Raw genomic sequence first — 21,858 nt, 5'->3', positions numbered from 1 at the left:
TCATATATATAGACCGGCTTCCGCTACTGGATGGATCATCTATCGTTCATCTCGAGTGACTCCAGTTCCAGGTGAGAAGACAGATCGATCGAGTTCGAGTAGCCATAGGAGAGACGGTAGCAATGGGTGGAACTGTGGGTGGCTGGGCATGGTGGCTGGGCCTCCTGTTCGGCGCCGTCCCACTGCTCTGCCTCGCCGCCTGGCACTTCACCGACGCATGGCACTGCGCAGCCTTCGCTCTCAAATACCGCGGCCGTGGCAGCAATGGCAGCCGGCGGCGCCTCCCGCCGGGACACATGGGCATCCCCTTCCTCGGCGAGACGCTCTCGCTGCTCTGGTACTTCAAGCTGGCCCGTCGCCCGGACGACTTCATCGGCGCCAAGAAGAGCGCGTACGGCGGCGGGGCGGGGCTGTACAGGACGCACCTATTCGGCGCCCCCAGCATCATTGCCTGCTCGCCGGCCGCCAACAGGTTCGTGCTCCAGTCCGCCGACACCTTCGGTGCCCGGTGGCCGGTGCCGGAGCTCGTCGGTATCAGGGCCGTGGGGAACGTGGAGGGCGCCAGCCACGCCAGGCTCCGCGGGTTCATCCTCGCCGCTATCAACAAGCCGAGCTCGCTCGGGACCATCGCGACAGTTGTGCAGCCGCGCATCATGGCGGCGCTGCGAGAGTGGGCGGATAAGGGTACCATTGTCGCGGCCACGGAGATCAGAAAGGTGCCCTTAATTCTAAATATTCATTCTGCACTTGGTGAATGGTAAATTCACACAAATACTAAAAGATTCAAAAATTATTCAATAATTTCTTTCATGGAAGAAGATGTTTCAGTGTGTGAGGTTCGTGTCAATTGTCAGCTCGTTTGGACATCTAAATAGCTCTCGGCAAAAAAAAAAAGATCCGAATAGTATATGAATAAAAAACTGTTTCACATACTCTAAATTTGTCTTTTTACCCAAGAGCTACTTAAATGTGTCAACCGGTGGAAATTGACAAGGACCTCATGCATTGAAACATCTTCCATGCAATTGATAAAATGATGTCTCTTTGTGAAAAGACATATTAAAAGAAAAATGAAAGAAACACAATAATTGTTGAATTGCCATGTTAAATTTGTTTGTTTGTAACTTCTCTAATATGCCACCATTGAAATTTTGTTAACTGTGCCACAAAACAAATGTACCAAAATTAAACATTTTAAATTTTGTATGCACTTCAACAACATTTGAACTTTGTAAGCTTATGCTTAAAATACAAATTTTATATTAAAAATCATAATAAACTCGCAGAATTATCTTATAATACCTGCATCGTTATGTTGGCCTTAAACTTGTTGCACTCTATTTTGGGGTGCAGTAATTGGAACTGGCCATCCGATTAAATTTTCATTGGTGGGACGCAAATAGTGACTGAAACTTTAAATTATTTATTTATGTGTACTCTAAACACTCATTCAATTTATTTTGGCTTGGTTTACCTTGGCTAAACTGTGTTGTGAACTTGTGTTGTATTTAGTTTATATATGTTGTAGGAGTAGAAAATTAGTAATATTAATCAATGGATGCAGGTGACATTTGCTAACATTTGTAAGATGTTCATAAGCATGGAGCCATCCCCTATGACCGACAAGATCGACCAATGGTTTGGCGGCTTGGTTAATGGCGTGAGGGCATTCCCGTTAAATTTCCCAGGGACTACATCTCATGGCGGTCGAAAGGTATTTTTGTTTGCTCCTTTTTACCACTTTTGGAAGTGTATATTTCTTATTCATCCAAAAAAAGAATGTGCATTTGTAAATGGAAGATCCTCATTGTTCATTGTTTATCCCCTGGAGGCTGGGTAATTCATATTTTCTAAATTGTGTGTAACGTTAGTATGAGAAATGTGCACTCCGTGAGCATTTCTGCAACTAAAGTTCCACACGATCTTGTGTGCAATTTTTGGCCCTTAATGTGCAGTTTGCTCTCGTTCCACTTAGCAAATAAGAAATCCAGTTTCATAATCATATTAGTGTTACAGATAAACTAACAAAATAATTATGGAAAAAATTAATGGCATGCAGTGCCGTCAGAAGTTGAACGCATTCTTCCGGGAGGTGCTGGAGGCAAGGAAGAACGTGGACAACTGTGATGATTTGATGAGTGGGCTGATGCATATTGAGGACGAGCAGGGGAAGAAGCTGAGCGACGAGGAGGTGGTGGATAACATCGTCTCCCTCGTCATGGCAGGCTATGAGTCCACTGCCAGTGCCATCATGTGGGCTACCTATCACCTCGCAAAATCCCCCTCCGCCCTTGCCAAGCTTCGAGACGAGAATATAGCATTGGTCAAAAGCAAAGGTGGTTCGACGTTGGCGAGTTTGACAATCACCCGTGACGACATCCCCAAGATGAAGTACACAACAAAAGTGGTCGAGGAGACAATCCGGATGGCCAACATTTCATCGATGGTCTATCGTGTGGCGAACAAGGACGTGGAGTACCATGGCTACACCATACCGAAGGGGTGGCCGGTGGTCGTGTGGTTGAGGTCATTGCATACCGACCCGAATTACTACCAGGATCCCCTTACCTTCAATCCTGACAGATGGGATGTAAGTATACTAGCTAGTTTATGTCTAGTGCAATTCAAGTTTATCATCTTGGACGCCTTTCCCCATAACTATCAGCTTGCTTCATTTTTTTCGTTACCTGAGCTCACTTAATCACCAAAGCTACTGCTCGACAGGAACCGGCAAAGACAGGAACATACCAGGTGTTCGGAGGCGGCTACAGGATCTGCCCAGGCAACATGCTTGCCAGGCTGCAGGTGACCATCATGCTGCATCATCTCTCCATCGGCTACGAGTGAGTAGAGCACTAGATGTTTTTTTAGCTGAAGTAATTATGCAGCTATAAGTTGGGGTACAAAGATTGATTGGTTTGTGTTAATTTGTTTCAGATGGGAGTTGCTCAATCCCGACGCAAAGATAAATTATCTTCCACAGCCAAGGCCAATGGATGGTGCATCCATGGCTTTCCGTAAGCTTAGCAGCTGATCGTTCGATCAATCACATTCCAGTCTACCTTAGTGCATCTTTTTGTTGAAGGATCGGATTTATTATAAAGATTCACCGGAAATACAAAGCACCTTACCATAATAAAAATTACATTGAGAGTCATGGACCACCGAACGACCATTGTTGCCGTCAGGACGAGTCGCCGACACGCTGCTGTTGCCGCTCCCATATCAAAGCCGGCTAGACCTTGTCGATGATAGAGGAAAGTCTGCATATGTTTGTGTTAATTTTGGCAATAATGTATGATAATATCATATCTACAGCTTGCTTGTGTTTTCCAATGCGAAGATGTTGTTCAACTTGCTCCGGTTATGCATTACTATCTATGTTCCCATTTTAGGGGAAAATCTTGCTTATATAAGACTTTCTTTCGGAAAGTCCGGTGGCCTATACATCTATAGATGTGCTATAAGTTATCTTTAATTGCAAAGTACCAATCCCTGGCAATGTTTGGGTACAATAGCAGGATCATGGGGAGAAAGGGCGGCCCTAATCTAAAGTAAGAGCATCTATAGCCGGACTTCTCAAATTGACCGGGCGGACGCAGGACTAACAAGAGATAAAAGCAAAAAAGTTGACCCAACAGGACCCAGAGTCTCCTTAAATGCCCGGGCTGTCTGGCACTCGTTATATTCATCTCATATATGAGATATGAGGACTACTCAAACGTGTCCGGTCAATTGTCCTGCGCCCACCACATAGAATTAAACCCACTACGGAGCATCTTTTTCTTTATTTATTTTTTCTTTTCTTTCTCTCTTCTTCTCCATCAATCATATGTATGTAACCGGACATAAAAGAAAAAAATGAAGAACATGGCTGCTTGAACAGACAAATAGGAAGTCAAAACGGACATGCTCGGATGCTGACTGGGCGCGTCCTAAAACATTTGAGAGACCAGATTTGCTCAGTCTGGCTGTAGATGCCCTAAGCACACTATGGCAGCCTGCTACATGCCAATTACCCGCCACTGAAGCGGCATCAGCTTTGTCTCCAATGGCAGCGTGTCTCCGGGCGCAAATTCAGGCTGACAAGCTGGGATCTATAGTGATTCCGTACTGGTTCACCTCCCCTAGATTTAACACCGTAGTGATATAGTAAAGTATGATAATCCACTCAGTTACCTCATCAATTGATGCCTCATCGTGATTTTAGTACATGTTTTCTACTTGCAAACCAACTAATTAGCATGTGACTTCATGATATACAAATTGATACGGCAAATCGCTCTTTCCAAACCAACTCCCGAGTCTAGATGATCTCTTTATCATGAACGTCAAGTCGTGCTCGTGGATCTGAGCGAACGTCAATATTAGGAATCAATTTTGAGAAGAGGAAGAGTTAGCAGAGATTAACCCACCGGCGGAGAACGGGCCTGCTGTATGGGTTAGAATCCACAGGGAAAATGGAGTACTACTTTGTTACAAACAGACCAGTCTATGTACTTGTTACGAAGCAACATGGTATGTCATCAACTAGATCAGGATCGCGCCTTGGCGCGAGGGTACCGGTCCCAACATTTGATCAGACAGGTAATGTTAAGTTAATATGAATTCAGGCTTAGTATACGCATTCATACAACATAACAATATAGTGAAGAAGAAACATTCAGTTGTGATAGGAGCGAGACACAAGGGTGATCATCGGCATGAGACTAAGACAGAATCAATTTCAATGCGTTTGTTAACAGAGGGTATTAAAGCGATTGCTCAGAATGGATTAGACTAATAGAGTAAATTTACATTAAAAAACAGGGCAAGACAACATATATACCAAAAGTATGACAAACATGACACATTTTGTCATTACAAAAATATGTCTAAAGTAGTGATCCAATAATCCAGCCCCTGGTATTTATCAGGGGAGTATGTAAACCAATACAGATAATATAAGTGCAGTACAAAGTAAGATGGATCAGGATTACAGCAAGTCATTTATATAGAAATGAATGCATCCCACAAGTTGAAATACCATTATTAATAATTAGAGTAAGTTGGTTACATTACAGGACAGGACAGCCGAACATCACAAAATACTAAAAGCAAGGCGTTTATACAAAGGCTGGTGACAGTTAGATAGCAGTCTTGATAAGTACACAGAGTGAGAACCAATGGTGGAGCTCATCATGGCGAGTGATACCGCTGGAAGCATATGATTGCCAATTCCAACCACTCAGGTATCGCTTCATCGAGAATCTCATCGGAGTCCATGACGACTATAACCATCGCTTGTCCAGAGAAGGGGTTGCGTGGAGCAGATGGATCAAACTTGATAGCAACAAAAGGGAAAGAATCACGGGCGATAAGTTTCGCTTGAGGCACCAACCTTTGGATATTTTCAACCGAGAGCAGTCTCGCACAAAGGTATTCCTCTGGCATCACTGCTGAATGCTCGACCTTGGGTGGCCTGAAGTGCACTTATCCTATCCAAAAAATCATTGGGCCTTCTTTGTGTGGCCTGGGTGGCCTGAAATTAATCACAGAAGGAATAAACCAGTTTGATCGTTCTGTAGCATGGCATGGTATATATTGGAATGACACGGAAGATCTTCGAACAGTATATGCAACACTTACACACATGCATCTTGAATCCTGTTCATCCGTAAAGGATACCATGTTGGATCTGTCATCTTCATCGTATTGAAACTGATGAAAGCATGCCACAAGAATTAGGTAGAGAAATTAAGGGAATCACAAAGTAAACTTGGGTCAGTGTCATCTAAACATGGGCATAATGTGATCTCGTTACAGAATATAACAGCACAGATTTACTAATTATGACATTGGCTAATTCAACAATCCATTGGAAGTTGTTTCAGGCAGAACCACTCTAATCCATCAGAGTACCTATTTTTTAGGTTCCAACAAAGTTCGTAGGGTTACCTAACAGTAATACCATACCGAAATCGCTTGAAAATTAAGAGAGGGAGAAGGAGAGGGGAGGCAAGATATCAGCAATTAGGCCGTTTTCAGAGAGGAAGGGACCCCGTGGATGGGTCCTTGCGGTCGCCGGCCAAGTTCACGCTGTCGCTGCAGTTCACCTCCAGGCCGTCGCCTAAAAGGGGAGGGGATTAGGTGGAGGATGCCTGAGAAGGAAAAGGAGAAGAGGACGATGCAAGGCGCGGGAAGGGGGTTCTCACCTCGCCTCGACGACTTCGTCGGTCGCTGTTGAGGCGTCTTATGGTTCAGCCTGGCGGCTACGGCGACGGTTCGTCCTGCTACTGCCGGTGACCAATGGTGGACGGAGTGCGTGTTTCTCACCGTCTCCAGCGGTGTCGTGGCCAGGAGGTCGTCGTAGATCACCCCCCCTGCGTGCACCGAGAGGGTGCGCCTGGATCTGCCGGTCAGCAGCGGCACCGATGAGCGCACCTTGACCCGCCACTCCCCCTGCGCGCACTCCTCCTGTAGCGACATGAGTGGCGGCAACTGCATCCAACTTGTCTATTTTTTAAAATAAGAAAGCAGAAGGTCATCTGTAAGGAGAGAACACCATATCACCAAAAATCAAATGCTTAAGCTTGAAAAGGCATGCTTACATCCACTATTTAAAACTGATCCTACCAAGAAGAAACATTTAAACAAAGTATAGCAAGCACTGACAAAAATATAGGAGCAGCTATTTCAAATAAATCCGAGTGCTAAAAACTCCATTAAAGAAGTGAAAATCTGGTTAGATACATTATATCTTAGTACAAGTATAGATAATTTGATATCTGATATAAAAGATGCTTTAGTTAACTAAGCTCGAAGGACCGAGACTGTAGTCAGATGATTCCTTACTTGAAGGCTACTGCTGTGAAGGCACCTGCCATGGCAAACCATATAGAAATACCAGGTTTTTGGCAAACACCGACACACACGAGTGATTTGTCTTGGTCTAGAGCTTTGTATCTAGGCTCCCTCTCCCTCTCTCCCTCCCTCTCCCTCCCTCTCCCTCTCTCTCTCTCTCTCTCTCTCTCCTCTTCAAACCCTAGACGGCGCATGTAATTTAAGTGAATACTATCACCAAATGGTAGATATGAAATTTGTAGTTCCCTGCCAAATAAAGAGCTGCAATGGCAGAGATCAAATGGATAACCACATAACTGGTGAGGAGAGCAACGGATCGAATGTCGGCAATGGCATGACAACATTAGTAAGGGAAACCTAAAAATTCCTTAGGATTATTAGAGAAACAACACAAACTGCATCTGTTTACTTCTTCATCCGTAGGCAGTATAGAAGCAGTAATACAGTTAACCAAGTCACATGGTAGCTAGATGACTGTAAGAGAAGCAGCAGCGAAGAGAATGTCATGTAGCTAAATAGAGGAAATACTGAAGAATAATGAGGAAGACACAATATCTAAATAAAGTGGTCGGCATTTTGAAGTATAAGTATATTCAGAGACATATAAATCGACCAGAACCTTGACTTCCAGTCTACAACACACAAAATTCAGAACAACTAAATTGCAGTTCTACTTGCGCAGGGAGACAGAGTGCAGTTAGAATCACATAAAGAGCTCACCTCAGAGACCATCAGTGCCTTACACAAAGTCATGCCACATCCAACACCATCATGTCGTGAAAGGAGAAACCAAGATAATAAGGTCCATTTCGGAAGTTACTCAATCCACCACTCAAGTCCATTATATTTATTTTATGAGTGACGTACCAAAAGGCTCACAAATATGGTGGCAATCTGTATAAAAATATACAAGCCATCAGTAGAAGTAGTTGGCAGTAAACTATAAGCATTATTCTCGGCTAGTATGACTAAAAGCATGATTTATCAATATAAAACAAAAATACATTTGCCGTATATATACAAACAATAATCATGAGGCCGTAGTGATGGCTTACTCCAAAAGAGGGGACACATAGAAACCAAATCAAAAGCTCCACATTTATAATTAATCCAAATGAAAATTATAGTACATGCATGATAACCATGGCAGAAGGGGAAAATCATAAACAAAACTAATTAGTTACTCTGGTAAAATGGTAAAACAACATCGCGTGGAAAGCAGAACTGGTGATAGAGCATTTGTTCTATGGTAGGAACCCCCCAACAACTAAAGGATGATTTGCATGACGTCTGTAGATTGAGAAATTGGTAGGATCGTTTGCATGAACTCCCTCCTTGGTTCAGTGCTAGCTGTATCAGGAACGCTGGTAACACGATAATGCATGTGTTCAAAAGATCAATTTCGACAGCCCAATCGTATACGATTTGGGCATCCCAACTCGCAGCAACCAGTTTGCACAGAAAAAGAGAGGATTAATTAACCGAGGGGAGGGGAGGGGAGGAGAGGGAACCTTGATGCGGCGCTGGCTGTGGTGCACGAGGTGGAGCTCCTAGCCATCGACGCCGCAGGCCCCCATGCCGAGCGCGTACAGCGCCACGTTCCTGCACGGAGCAAGGAGACGGCGTGACAGATGGGATCAACCGGGAGAGCCGTTCCGTCGAGCTAAGGCCCGCACCTCTCGTCGTAGGCGAAGGAGACCTGCGCGGATCAGCAGAGAAGAGTAGGACGCCGGCTCGGAGGAAGCGGGATGCGCGAATGGGCTGGTAAGTTAGTTACCTCGGGGAACTTGTAGGCGAGCGCGACGTCGGGGTCGACGGACACGGCTCGAACTTGTCGCCGTCCAAGCGGGAGTCGAGGAGCGCCGGGATGGGGCGTCGTTGGGGACGGCGGCGTCCGTGGCTCCATGCGCATCCGCATGCCACCCATGACGCTGCCGCGCTGCTCGGCCGCATCCCTAACATCCCCGACCTAGCCGCCGTCAGCGCAGCCGGCGGCGGCGCCGCGGGCGTCCTGGACGAGGAAGAGCGAGTCGGCGAGGGCCGCGCGTAGGGGAAGGGCTTGGCGAGGAGGTGGCGCACGCGGGAGAAGATCTTGGCCGGGCAGCGCGCGGTGATGCGCCTCCTCGTCGTGTCCGCGGCCTGCGCTGGCGGCGGCGGCGGCTGTGGTAGAGAAGGGGAGAGGGGCGCGGCGGGGAGAATGGGCTAGGGTTTTCACCCAATCGGGGGCCCTCCTCACTCCTATGCCAAATGCAACCACCCACACGACGCCACGCACGGTCACACACGCGAATTCCCGCAAATGCCCTCGGCGGGGTGGCGAAATAACTGGCGGTGGCATGATACTCCCTCCGGTCCTTTTTATTCTGCACATTGAATTTGCCGAAAGTCAAACTTTGATAAGTTTGACCAAATTTATATTAGAAATTATTAGCATCTATAATATCTAATAAATATAATATGAAAATATATCCCAAGATGAATCTAATGATATTGGTGTTGTTATGTGAATGTCTATAATTTTTTATATAAACTTGGTCAAAATTGGATGAGATTGACTTCGAACAAACCTAATATGCAGAGTAAAAAGGACCGGAGGGAGTATTTTGACAGCAAAGCACGTACACCTAGGGCTGGGCATATAACCCGAAAACCGATGTCCCGAACCGAACTAACCGGCACCGAAGCCGAATACACCGAAACCGAGTACTACCTCCGTCTAGGTGAATAAGTCATTCGCGTAGTTCTAGGTCGACAATTTAACTATCTTAGTATGTATTATATGTGATAAAAAATATATATTTAGAAACTACATCCGTTTAGAAATCTAGTGATATACTTTTCATGACATATAACACATATTTAATTTCTCAAACCGATGACCTAGAACTACACGAATGACTTATTCACCGAGACGGAGGTAGTACTTCGGTGGTACATTCGGTTTGCATATGTTAAAAACCGAACTAAGTTCGGTGAGTTCGGGTTTATCCCTCGGGTACCCGAGCAGACCCGAAACAGAGTAAACGCAGAGGTCAGGACCTGCGCGCCTGTTGCTAGCTACTCAAGTGCTCTACTCCGAACACTGAACATGGACTCTATTTTCTATTCGCTACTATTTGCCAAGTGCACGAGCCCAACAGCCGCATCAGGAAGAGACAAACCTGACCCAGTGAACCGCCGCAGATATAAATTTTTTGTAAAAAAGAGAAGTATATCGTGGAGTACTACCTTTGCTTAAATTTGTTGCTACTGTGGAGTAGCACGAGCCCCACGGCCGCATGGAGTACTTTATCTACTACCTTCTTCTAGGTGAATAAGTCATTCGCGTAGTTCTAGGTCGACAATTTAACTATCTTAATATGTATTATATGTGATAAAAATATATATTTAGAAACTACATCCATTTAGAAATCTAGTGATATACTTTTCATGACATATAACACATATTTAATTTTTCAAATCGATGACCTAGAACTACACGAATGACTTATTCACCGAGACGGGGGTAGTAGTGAGCCACCACAGCTAATTGTACAGGGTAATAAAGTTTCTCGGAAGAATCAATAAGACGGAGTAGCAAAAGGAGACTAGCCTTTAGTAGCAGGCAGAGCTACACACACTGTACATTCAGAATAAAGTAGCGACTGCTGCTCCTAGTATGGGTAAAAGGTAGCGATCTGGACTACATCTCGGTGCTGTTCGGTGGAACCGACCACCGAACCGAAATTTCGACACACAGAATCTTCGGTTAGCTAATTTTCCATTGACCGATCGGTCTGTATTTTGACGAAACCGAATTCTTAAATAGACCGAGAAACCGACCCGAACGGTTCGGTGGAACCGAATGCCCAGCCCTACGTACACCGGATGCATCTCTAGGCACAGCCGCTGACAAACACAGCCCGCACGCGAGCGACCCCACATGTCAGCGAGGCCCGGTCGAACAAACGGAGTAAGCGGCAGCGCGTGGAGTCAGTTGGAGGCAATAACTATTCATTGCTACAGCGTCGTTTTTTTATCCGGCGGCCAAATCGTCCAGAGGCTCGATCGACGGTTAGATTCGCATCAGTAAAACGAGATGGACGGCCCGAATTGCCTGAGCTCTGAGGAGGCGCGGGAGTGACTGCATCCCTTATTTCTCGATTGGTTTTTTGTTCTCCAAAAACCAAACCAATTGGTTATGGGCATGCGTTTTTAGTGTACGGCAGCAAGAGTAATAGATGATTTGATTCGATCTGATTCTACTAGCCGCCGTAGTCCGCAGTTTGACATAACAAGTATATATCTGATATTTGTGAGATTCTCAAAGCGGCTCGTGTGTAAAATAATGAGTGGTGGCTAAAGTTTAGTCACACCCCATAGTTGAGTAGGTGTGAGACCTTTTTATATAATGAGTTCTGTCCACCACTCTAAGGCCTCATTCGGTTTGGAGAAAACCAAAACGTAGAATTTAGAATAGTACAGGAAGTTGATAGAATGACACTTGCCAACTTAAAAAATTGGCTTGCCTCGGTTCTACGCACAAAATGAGCTTTGAGTGTATGTATAGATTCCTTCAAAAACTTAAGATACCATTAAAATTTGACCAGTTTTATAGAGAAAAATATCATTATTCACAGTATAAAATTAATATTATTAGATACGTCGTGAATTTAATTTTCATATCGTATAATGTTACTATTGTAGATGTTTATAATTTTCATATAAATATGGTCAAACTCTAAGTGGTATCTTAAGGAGAGGATTAGGAGACTACACACGCACTCGCTCGTTTGGCCTGGCCGCACTCGGAATCCCGTCCATTGCCTTGCAGGGGCGCAGTGGAGATGACTCTTTGCAAATTGAAAATTGATGTGGCATGATGCTGAGGTGGACAGTATGCATATTAAGAAAATTGATAGTAATGGAGATCAATATTTTAAGATGAGATGAAGTGGCTTAAAAATTTACACAACAAATGGGTGAACGAAAATAAGCGCACGTCAGCCCGCAGTTGTCCTTGATACGTGCACGAATTTATCGCATGTTTGATCACACCGGTGTGTAGTTTGTTTTTCAGGTTTTTTTTTTTAGACAAACTCGCAAAGCTTTATTATTGACCCGTCACGCTTATAGGGACGAAAGAAAGTTCTTCCGGGTGGCCTAACCAAATATGGCGACCGGTCCCCAGAGTTAAAGCATGCTTTGCTAGTTTGTGTGCCTCGACATTTGAGATTCTAAACTCATGTCTAAATAAATAGGAAATAAAACTGCTAGAATGCTCCTTAATCTCCTGCACCACTGCTCCATAAGCCGAAGATGTTCCTCGCTGGATAGCTTCAACTGCTGACTTGCAGTCAGAGGCGACTTGAATTTTTTGGATATATAGATCGTCTGCAAGGGCTAGAGACTCTCGATTGGCAAGGCTTTCCAATATCTCTGGCTGGTTAATGTTTCTGAACACAACGGCGGATGCACCCAAAAACAGTCTGGCGGCATCTCTGCAGATCGCTCCCACGGCGCCAAAACCTCCCACTCTAGGCACTGCTGCATCCACAATAAGCTTGGAATACCCCTCCCGTGGTGGTAGCCAGGTCGTCGGCTTCGGCTGTGATTCGGCCCGTCCTCTGCTGGGCGCTTTGAAGATAAGTTGTAGGTCACACAGGTAGCTTTTGATATAGTGGGCCGTCCAGCTCATGGCCAAATCGCTGAACAAACAAGCACCGATAGTCCATCCTGGATCCAGAACGAACCGACTCAATCGCCCACGACCGTGCACATACCTAGATCCATAAATCACTCCTGCCACGACCATCCATCCAGCCATCTACACGCACCATGGCCGCCGCCGACCGCCTCTCCGCCCTCTCCGACGAACTCCTGCAGCACATCCTGGCCTTCGCGTCGGCCAAGGAGGCCGCGGCCAGCGCCGCCCTCTCGCGCCGGTGGCGCCCGCTGTGGCGCCGCGCGAGCGCCCTCAACCTCGACAGCAGGCCCTACTCGCGCCAGCACTCCCACGACGACCGCTTCGACGAGTTCTTCCGCGACGGGAAGGCCGCCCTCCGCGGCCGCCTTGGGACGCCGCCCAAGAGGCTCACGCTCCTCCTGATGGAAGACGCCTACCTCGTCGGCGACAGCTGGCACTACTACATGGACGACGACGCGGAGCTGGAGTACGACGCCCGGGTCGCCGGCCTCCTCGCCGACCCCGCCGTGGCCGCGCTCAAGGAGCTCCGCATCGCCTGCGACCGTTGCTACAGCTTCATGTATGTCCCGCCGCTGGCCTCCCTGCCGTGCGCCGCCACCACTCTCCGGGTGCTGGAGATCCACAACTGCAACCTCGAGCCGCCGTCGACGGAGCCATCCGCGCGCCTCGCTTTCCCGTGCCTCGCGGATCTGTCGCTGCGCAGCTGCACTTACCTGCAGGGCTATCTCCAGACCGTGGTCGATGCGGCGCCGGCGCTGAACAGGCTTGCGCTGGTGGACGTCACCAATAAGCCGCCGAAGCCGGCCGGTTCCGGCAAGAGAGATCGCTACGAGGAATTCAAGTCTTTCAACCTCTGCCTCCGCTCCCCGACGGTCACCACCTTGGTGCTTGAGACCAATAATGACTCCCGGGACGAGCTGGACGACTCCCGCAACATCGGCATACAGCTCGACATGCCAACACTTTGCTCCTTCCGCTACAAGGGGTTCCCCGTCAAGTTCTCGCTGATATCGCCGGCGCCGGGGCTGGCACGAGTCGACCTCGACACCTGTCGCCGCGAGAGAAGCTTCTATAAGTGTGAGCCCGCAGCTCCCATGCTCGCGAACTTCTCCAGCACGAGGGCACTTAAGCTGCACCTCATCACCATCGAGGAGATCATCCTCGACCCCAATTACGAATCTGGCGACTATAATGGTGTCCAAAACCCTGGCGAGGCCACCATCCTGCCGACCTTCCCGAACCTCAAGCTCCTCGAGATAGACGGGACGTTCAAATATCAGAATAGCAACACGGCGCTGGCATTGGCCACGCTGCTCCGCGCCTGCCCGACCATGTCTGAGCTCCGGCTCAGGCTACACATGGCGTACGACTGCCACTACGATCGCAAGACAGAGGAACGAGAAGCCGGAGGTCCGTTCGCCCAGTCGGTGGAAAGGTTCAAGATGCTCGCGTCCATGTGCACCGAACACCGCGACGACGTGGAGCTCGCCACGGTCTCGGACCTCCCAGGCCCCTTCGCCAACAGTTGCACGTCGTTTGGCTGCCTGAGGACGAGCCTGCGAAAGGTGACCCTGCAGTTCAAGTCAAAGGAGCTCAACTGCTTCCCGGTGCAGCTGGCCAAGTTCCTCGTGGAGAACGCCATGGTGCTCGAGGAGATGCACGTTGAGGATGGAGACCAGTTTTGGCCAGACCACCTCTGGGACAAGCTAGCGAGATGGAGGGCAGACGCATTCCGGAGGAGGAACCTGCCGGAGACGGCCGCCGGCTTTCGAGTTTACCAGCAAGCTAATCATGTGGAAGATCTTATGGTACATTATTGAAGGCACGTGCCATGCACGTATAGAATCCACGGAATGCAAATTGATATGAAAGTATGATTGTTTCTTATTTATTTTTCCTCTCCTTTTCTTGGTGAGTATTGTTTCTTGGTTACATATCCATTCAAAGAAATCGTGTGCAACATCATAGCAATTTTTCACCTCTGAGGTTTGAGTGACCATGGACTGCTTCTTGACACTATTTCACAAGCGATTCAAAAGCGTTCAACTTCTATTCAGCATTGAAACTTTGAAAGGCAAGCACATGGCGATCAAAAGCTCCTCCGAAGAGGGGATGTAGAATTTAGAACCCAACTGCATTGAAAAATCACATGATTATTCTTCTACTTGATCTCACATGATCGTATTATATGAATGATCTTTTGATGTCGTACAATTGACATCATATTGTATCGCATCGGTCAGATGCAAAAATATCTTTCACTTTTGATGAAGACACTTAATCAACCATTGAAAGATTTGTAATATCTTTGAAAGGACTTTGTGCTTCCATCTGAATGTATCTTGTTGGATCCACTTCACCATACTAACTTATTTTACTGTTATTGATATACCTTCTTAAACATAAGAGATTGCAGATTAGCATCGCCTGCTGGATGCGTCTGTTAGAAGCTGCTATTAGTACGGCACAAGTCGAGCACATAGATATGAAAATATGATTATATATATCATGGTCACAAATATATGATAGCAAAAAAAGCTATGTCTCACAAAATCCCACCTGTGACATTCTGCCAGCCTCCTTTCCTCCTCCTCAAGAGAAGTCTTCTTCCTCCTCCCAAAGGCGCCGCCGCCGATCCGCCCCACCTCCGATGGCCTTTGGGCCATCACTAGTAGAAAAAGAGGCTTCCATACGCCCCCATTAGTCCCCAAAATAATCGAACCGCGACCAAAGGGGCCTTTAGTCGCGGTTCGGGAGGAGACCCACGACCAACTATCTGGGCCCAGCGCGCTCGGTCGACAGCTGGCGGACGGGAGGGGCTTTAGTCCCAGTTGGCCTGGCCAACCGGGACTAAAGGTCCTCAGGCTGGCCCGAAGGCCTTTAGTCGCGGTTGGCCAGACCAACCGCGACTAAAGGAGACTAAAGGTTAGTCCTTTAGTCGCGGTTGGCCAGACCAACCGGGACTAAAGGGCCCATCAAACTCTACCACCCCCCCCCTCGGACCGCCTTTTCAGTTTTAGAAAAACCAAAAGAAAATGATGGAAATGTCAAAAAAATAAAATAAAATAAGTTTCTCATGTGATATGTGGTCTAGTTGTTGGGAAAATTAACAAATATGAATTTCGACTTTATTTGCAAAATCTCTCTGGAATTTCTTAAAATGGGCATAACTTTTGCATACGAACTCGGATGAAAAAGTTTTTTATATGAAAAATCATCTACTCGAAAAGTTACATCCGAATTTAACTAGGGGAACTCCGTTAAACATTTTCAAAATCCTCAAAAACCTAACAGAAAAAAAGATACGGGGCTTTTAAGATCTGGAGAGGCAAAAAAATTCAAAAAATTTCAAATTGTGGTCAAACTGTGGTCAAACAATGGTCAAACTAATTATTCTAGAATATTAGTGTTACTAAATAATTATTTCAGTTTTTTTTTAATTTTGGTCAAATCTGGTCAAACAGTGGTCAAACAATGGTCAAACTAATTATTCCAGAAATATTAGTGTTACTAAATAATTATTGTTTTTTAAAACAATAGTTTCAAACTCAAACAGTGAAATGTGTCACTTCATGCTCAAGCTAAATTCCTGAGGGTTAATAGAATTGACATCCTACTATTGTCAGGAAAACAACAAGTGCAGACTTGGAAACGAGGGAGAATAAAACCCGGAAGTTAAGCGTGCTCAGGCTGGAGTAGTGAGAGGATGGGTGACCGTCCGGGAAGTTAGATGATTTGGAATGATGAGGGGTGATTAGAGATTAGAGGTTAAATTGAGCAGTGATGAGGGGTGGTGATTAGAGATTAGAGGTTAAAATAATTCAGAAATTTGAAAATAAAAAAAAATTAAAAAATTCGCAAAAAAACCAGGTTTAGGGGGGCTAAAACCCTAAACCTGCGGAGGAGGCTTTTAGTCCTTTAGTCGCGGTTCGTAAGAGGCGCGACTAAAGGGGGGTCTTTAGTCGCGCATATTTAGTCCCGGTTGCACAGCCGGGACTAAAGGCCCATTTTCTATCAGTGCATGGAGGTGCGGAGGATCTCGGGCCACCGCTGGCGGGAGGGACCCCGTTCTCGTTTTTGTTAGATTACACGACCTTGTTGGGGTTGTGTGGCGGTGGCGATGTCTCTTAGTAGGAATAATGTCTCCCACGTCCGATCCCCGTCTCGATGATGCGAATAGCGTCGTCGAAGGATGTGTCAAGAGGTGTCTCCGTCGAATCTCGCGGTATTTGGTCGGTGCTGGTCTTCGGTAGACTAGTTTGTGTTCGTCTTCTTTCATGTTATTACATGTTTTATCTTTTCGGTCTACAACTCTCTTCATCGGCGATGGTTGCTGGTCTGGTGTGTTGGTCCTTTGGGGCCTTAGCACGACGACTTTTTGACTGTCTACTACAACAAGGTTTGTCCGGCTCCGATGAGGGAGTGACGATGACGGCTGCGCGCCTTCGGCTCACTCCAGTGCTTGTAGTCGTCATTGTAATTTTATTACCTCTTGTGTTCTCTGTACTGCCATGATTGATAAATAGATTAAAAATTTCTCTCGCAAAAAAAAAGCTATGCCTAGCAGATAGGCAGGAGATGTAAGTTCTACTCTTCTTCTACTTCCTTTTTTTGTCAAAGGGCAATCTTGAACTATTAATGTTGGGCGAACTTGTTCACTCATTGTCTAGCACCTAGATAAGAAAAAATTTGTGCAGTCCTGTATAGCGTTTAGTCACTATGTACTAGTACGGTAGTACCTCATTTTACAGTCAGCCATCATTTTCTGCTTGTCATGAGCACGTATGATGTTATATGAATACATCCTCGATTTTCTAAAGGGAGCCTAAATATATGGAATGTAATTATGATGTAAATAAGACATGTATAAGAGCATCTCCAACCGTCCCCCCAAGACGCCCCCCACGACCGCTTTTTGGGCGCCGGCAGTAAAATATCCTCCCACTCGCGCCCCCAAAGCCTCACTTTTCGTTGGATTTGGACAAAATTGACGCCGGCAGTCCCAGCCCAAACCCAGCCCCCGGGGAGCAGCTGGGTGTGCCGGCGATTCCTTTTTCAACGCACAGGCCCACTGCCAGCCCCTCTCTCCCCCCTCTCCTTTCCTTTCTCTATTTTCTCTCTCCTTTCACCACCTACCCGCAGCGCGCATGGCCGGGGCGGGGCTCCGCTCGCGCCGCCTCCCCCATAGCTCCGGCGGCCCGAAGCCTGCGGGGTCCGGCCGCCTCGCCCACGACTCGCGCCGGCCCCACGCGCCGGCCCCACGCGCCGCTGCGCCCCCGGCCGACTCCGCCTCGCCTAGCCGCCTCGCGGGCTCCCTCATCCGGCCGCCTGCGGCGCTGCGCCCGGTCTCCCGCGCCACCCCGCCGGCCTCTCGAGCTCCCTACTGGGTGGTCGTGCCTCCAGCCGCCCCCCCCCCCCCCCCCCCCCCGCGCCCTTCCGCTGGCCTCCCGAGCCCCTGCCAGGTCGCCGCGCCTTCGGCCGCCTCCCGACGTGCCTGCCGGCTTCGCACGTGCCTTGCTGCCGGGTCGCCGTCCGGCCTCCTCCGCTCTGCCTCGCCTCGAGCTTGCCATCGGCCTTGCTCCGCCCGGCCAGCTCCGCCCCCCTCCCCCTCCTTCTCCTCCTCCTCTCTGTCCTCGTCGGTGGCGGTCACGGAGGGTGCGCGTGCCCACGGGCGCGAGCGGCAGGGCGCGGGCACGGGCGCGAGCAGCAGGGCGCGGGCACGGCCAGGCCACGGGCGCAAGCAGCAAGGCGCGGGTGGCGAGCAGCGGCGGCCGGCGGAGGCGAGGACGCGCTGCTGGAAGGACGGGGCGGCGCGGTGGGGGCAGCAGCGGCCTCGTTTGGGGGTGGACATGGCCGGGAAAATTGTCATTCCCGAGCCAAAATCTTCGCCGGCAGCCCCCCAGGCGGCGAAAAAAATGCCTCCTGGGGGGCTCAACGGCTGAAGATGCTCTAAGCTCCTAAATGGGAAGAAAATCTTATATGACCAGGCCGCATGCTTCCGAACGAACCACCCTATCCATCGTACGACAGGTGGAAGCATGAATCTTCAAGCGACCAGCATATCTGGTGATTCATCATTACCATTAATTCCTTTCCAAAGAAATCAATCCCCTTCCATATTGTACTGCCCAGCGCGCTGCCGGTGCTGGCTTAGTCGTCTCTGCTGCTCCATCATGTTGACCATGTCCAACGAGCTCGCGGGTGGATGACCCTCATACACGAGGCGCAGGAACCAGCGGAGTAGCTACGATGATGAGTCGGCGGCGAGAGCACAGGGAGCCCTCGCTGACCAGTGCGCTCCCCGCCGGCAACATCCGTCCGCCTAGCCTGGACGAGCTCAGATCCGGCAGTGCCTGCGAGAAGCAATTTAATTAACGCCGCCAATCCGTTTCTCACCAACTCCACAAGGTCGCCGGCGAACTTCTCGACGTCGCCAGGACAGCCTGCGCGGGTGATTTGCACCGGAACAAGGAGCACAGGAAGAGCCGGTACGACGAGGCGCTGCAACACATGGGATCGGTAAAGGACTATTACCTCCGTCCTGGTTTATTTGCCCCCTTAATATTTTGTGCCAAACTTTAACAATAGATTTAACTAAGAAAATAATAATGCATGTCACCAAAAACTATATCTTTGGATTCACATTTGAACATAGTTTTCAATGATATTATTTTTTGTTACATGCATTAACATTTTGTTAGTTCAATCTAATGTCAAAATTTAGCATAAAATGCCAAGGCGGCCAATAAATCAGGACGGAGGTAGTAATAGGGAAGAAGAAGCGGGATGCTTGCTTGGAGATTCACGTTTCCACGTGTTGTATGATGGATAGAGCCGTTCGTACGGAAGCATAAATGTCTGAAAATAAAATAACATAAACATAAGACCATGATCATTTGGAGACTTTCAGGATGCTTCCGACCGAACGACCCTATCCATCTGTCGTAGACAATTTATGATCATCGTCTCCTAAATGTCTTCAAATAAAATAACATAAACATAAGATCATTTATGATCATGATCATTTTAGCATGCTTCCGAACGAACTACCCTATCCCTCTACTGGGTCGTATAAGATTTTTTTTCCTCCTAAATGTTTCCAAATAAAATAACATAAACATAAGACCATGATCATTTCAAAATGCTGAAATTATTTGCGTGTAACTTCATTTTTTTAATTTTTGTGGGGTTTTGTGTATAACTAAATGCTAATACATTCATCCCAACAAATTCAATAGATTATATTTATGCCTCAGAGAACCGTAACAGATTTTGGTTTGACAAATACTCAAACAGCTGGTGCGCAAGATAATAACAAACAATACCAACAAATCACAACCATTGTCGAATCTTAAGTTGATGCTTTGATGTGTTGAGGCTTGATTCCCATTAGTAAGAAGCATTTCCTATGGACCAACCGGATGCAGAACATAAGTGAAATCAAGACGGTGAATGACTTCACTTGGACCTCACCCCCGTGACACAAGAGACCGTAAAGCCAGTCAGCGTGCCACATATGCGTACTCCGGACATGTCAGATGAATGGATCATCGTAGAAAGGTTGGCTCAAAATTTTGGGGATAAAGATGCATGAGCAGGGTTCTCCAGCAAGACGACCTCCACAACCTATGTGAGAGGATGACAACGGTTTCAGGGATAGGTTCTGGGATGAAAATGTACGCTAGTTTGTAGGGTGAGGGCTGAGGAGGAGCACGGGGATGCTTGGGTTGAGTTCGCTGTCATGGCACATGCGGAAGGAGGGGTGAGCCGGCGGATGCATGCTGGGAGCGGACTCGGCGTGAGGCCATGGGCAGAAAAGGTGGTGGCACAATGACAACAAATGGTCTTACAGAAGGATGTCAACCGAGAAGAATCGAGAAGGAAAGGAACCCAACTGTATTCTGAACAACACGAGCCATTAGATAGACACAAATCAACGGCTAATTTGCGTTGGGTTCTCTGGTAACTAACCCCCTTGGATTTGGGGCATCAAGGGCTGATATTGCTTGGAGTTGACGTTGTGTGGTGGGAATACTGTAGACGGTGATGGTAAATTCCATGTTAAAAAAACTGTTGTACTGTAATACTCCCTCCGTTTCTAAATATATGTATTTTTAGAGATTTCAATACAGACTACATATTTAAAAATCTCGAAAAAGGCTTATATTTAGAAACAAAGGGAGTAGTAAACATAGAGACTAATTGTTTTAGTCTAAACACACTTTATTGGTTAATCATAGGCCAAATACATTATGATGATGGTAAAGACAGAGACTAAGTGAGATGGCACGTGCGTAGTTCATAGGCTAAGGTGGGCCGGGTCGATGATTGAGGCATATGCATGTTTATCTCCGCACCCTACTTTTTTAGAGTTCTTTTACCTGTGTTTTTTTAGAGGATGGTCAACATGAGTCGTAATATATTGCTTTGTTATTAACTATGGATGGTGATGTGGTATGCGTACAATGGACGCGTGAGGTTTATCGGGTATTCACATGCTGCATCTTGTACTGACTTGCCTTGACCATATCAGGGCTAAAAAATAGACAACTTTTTTTTAGAGAAACAAAAAGACAACAACAAGGTTATGCGTCTCGACGACCACAAACAACACAATGTCCATCTTTGCCCCTATGTGCGGGGCCACAAGGCTATGAGCACATGAGGCGGTCCTCCACATAAATTGACCAAGAAAAAATTAATGCAAACCCACCGGCCCTTCACAACCTGATGCGGCTGCTCCTCGGGCTATCCAGCGCTAGGTAGCACCCAGGGAGCATCATCGGCTATAACTCTCATGAATCAATCCCATCCGGAGATACTTAAAGCAATGGCTTTTAGGGAGGCTTCTTCTCTCGCCTCAAATCTTTATTTGAGAAACATTCAAGTGACGACGGACTGCCTGGTTACGGTGCAGCATATGCGGGGCATATATATTGGTATTAGCTCAGTGATCATAGATGACATCAAGGAGGAGATGAAGGAGTTTGATAATGTCTTTTTATGAGTATGAGAAGAGAGATATGAACTAGGAGGCACATGACTTGGCTAAAGCTTCGGTAACTCCCGATGTGGGGCGCCTACTTAACCCACCTGATTTCCTTTGTATGGAACACTCTCTGTTGTGATTGAATAAAAAAGAGTTACACTCCTAAAAAAAGCACTAGTAGAAAAATGGGCTTTCGTTCGGGCCTGGCCAGCCCATTAGTCCCGGTTCTTATACGAACCGGGATCAATGGGTGCATTCGTCCCGGTTCGTGAGTCCAGGTGGCCGGCCGGGGCCTCGTGGGCTTTGGTCCCGGTTCGTCTGGAACCGTTTGTCCCGGTTC

At 47.3% G+C, this 21,858-nt stretch overlaps 2 protein-coding genes across 7 annotated transcripts; one reads left to right on the top strand and one right to left on the bottom strand.

Annotated features, from left to right (window-relative positions):
* The first annotated feature begins 66 nt into the window (after nucleotides 1-66).
* LOC109750493 (ent-kaurenoic acid oxidase 1-like) lies at nucleotides 67-3,230 on the top strand. Its single transcript, XM_020309456.2, has 5 exons — nucleotides 67-716; nucleotides 1,565-1,714; nucleotides 2,060-2,590; nucleotides 2,725-2,843; nucleotides 2,938-3,230. Exons 1-5 carry the CDS (start codon nucleotides 123-125, stop codon nucleotides 3,032-3,034), a joined length of 1,491 nt encoding a protein of 496 aa, XP_020165045.1. The 5' UTR covers nucleotides 67-122; the 3' UTR covers nucleotides 3,035-3,230.
* A 1,745-nt stretch (nucleotides 3,231-4,975) lies between these two features.
* LOC109750505 (uncharacterized) lies at nucleotides 4,976-9,138 on the bottom strand. 6 transcript variants are annotated; one of them, XM_073502780.1, is made up of 8 exons: nucleotides 8,621-9,088; nucleotides 8,520-8,542; nucleotides 8,355-8,445; nucleotides 7,564-7,737; nucleotides 6,195-6,495; nucleotides 5,629-6,109; nucleotides 5,381-5,521; nucleotides 4,976-5,270 (listed from the first exon to the last, which is right to left on the bottom strand). In XM_073502780.1, the coding sequence occupies exons 1-3, from the start codon at nucleotides 8,768-8,770 to the stop codon at nucleotides 8,394-8,396; spliced, it is 225 nt and encodes a 74-aa protein (XP_073358881.1). In that variant the 5' UTR covers nucleotides 8,771-9,088; the 3' UTR covers nucleotides 4,976-5,270; nucleotides 5,381-5,521; nucleotides 5,629-6,109; nucleotides 6,195-6,495; nucleotides 7,564-7,737; nucleotides 8,355-8,393. The 6 variants fall into 6 exon arrangements, with proteins under 6 accessions (XP_073358881.1, XP_073358878.1, XP_073358880.1 ...); XM_073502777.1 differs by having other exon boundaries at nucleotides 8,355-8,542; nucleotides 8,621-9,138; XM_073502779.1 differs by having other exon boundaries at nucleotides 4,976-5,521; nucleotides 8,621-9,077.
* Between the last annotated feature and the right edge of the window lie 12,720 nt (nucleotides 9,139-21,858).

This window comes from Aegilops tauschii, chromosome 7 (assembly GCF_002575655.3).
Source record: "Aegilops tauschii subsp. strangulata cultivar AL8/78 chromosome 7, Aet v6.0, whole genome shotgun sequence".
Taxonomy (NCBI): domain Eukaryota; kingdom Viridiplantae; phylum Streptophyta; class Magnoliopsida; order Poales; family Poaceae; genus Aegilops; species Aegilops tauschii.
This window is presented reverse-complemented; position numbering and strand designations above follow the sequence as displayed.

Excerpts from the sequence above, each read along its gene's own strand:
- LOC109750493 (XM_020309456.2), top strand. The coding sequence starts at position 123 with ATGGGTGGAACTGTGGGTGGCTGGGCATGGTGGCTGGGCCTCCTGTTC. Across the intron at positions 717-1,564 it reads CGGCCACGGAGATCAGAAAG|GTGACATTTGCTAACATTTG; the intron begins GTGCCCTTAATT and ends CAATGGATGCAG. Across the intron at positions 1,715-2,059 it reads CATCTCATGGCGGTCGAAAG|TGCCGTCAGAAGTTGAACGC; the intron begins GTATTTTTGTTT and ends AATGGCATGCAG.
- LOC109750505 (XM_073502776.1), bottom strand. The coding sequence starts at position 7,596 with ATGACTTTGTGTAAGGCACTGATGGTCTCTGAG. Across the intron at positions 6,496-7,563 it reads AGGCACTGATGGTCTCTGAG|ACAAGTTGGATGCAGTTGCC; the intron begins GTGAGCTCTTTA and ends TTTAAAAAATAG. Across the intron at positions 6,110-6,194 it reads GACGAAGTCGTCGAGGCGAG|GCGACGGCCTGGAGGTGAAC; the intron begins GTGAGAACCCCC and ends CTCCCCTTTTAG.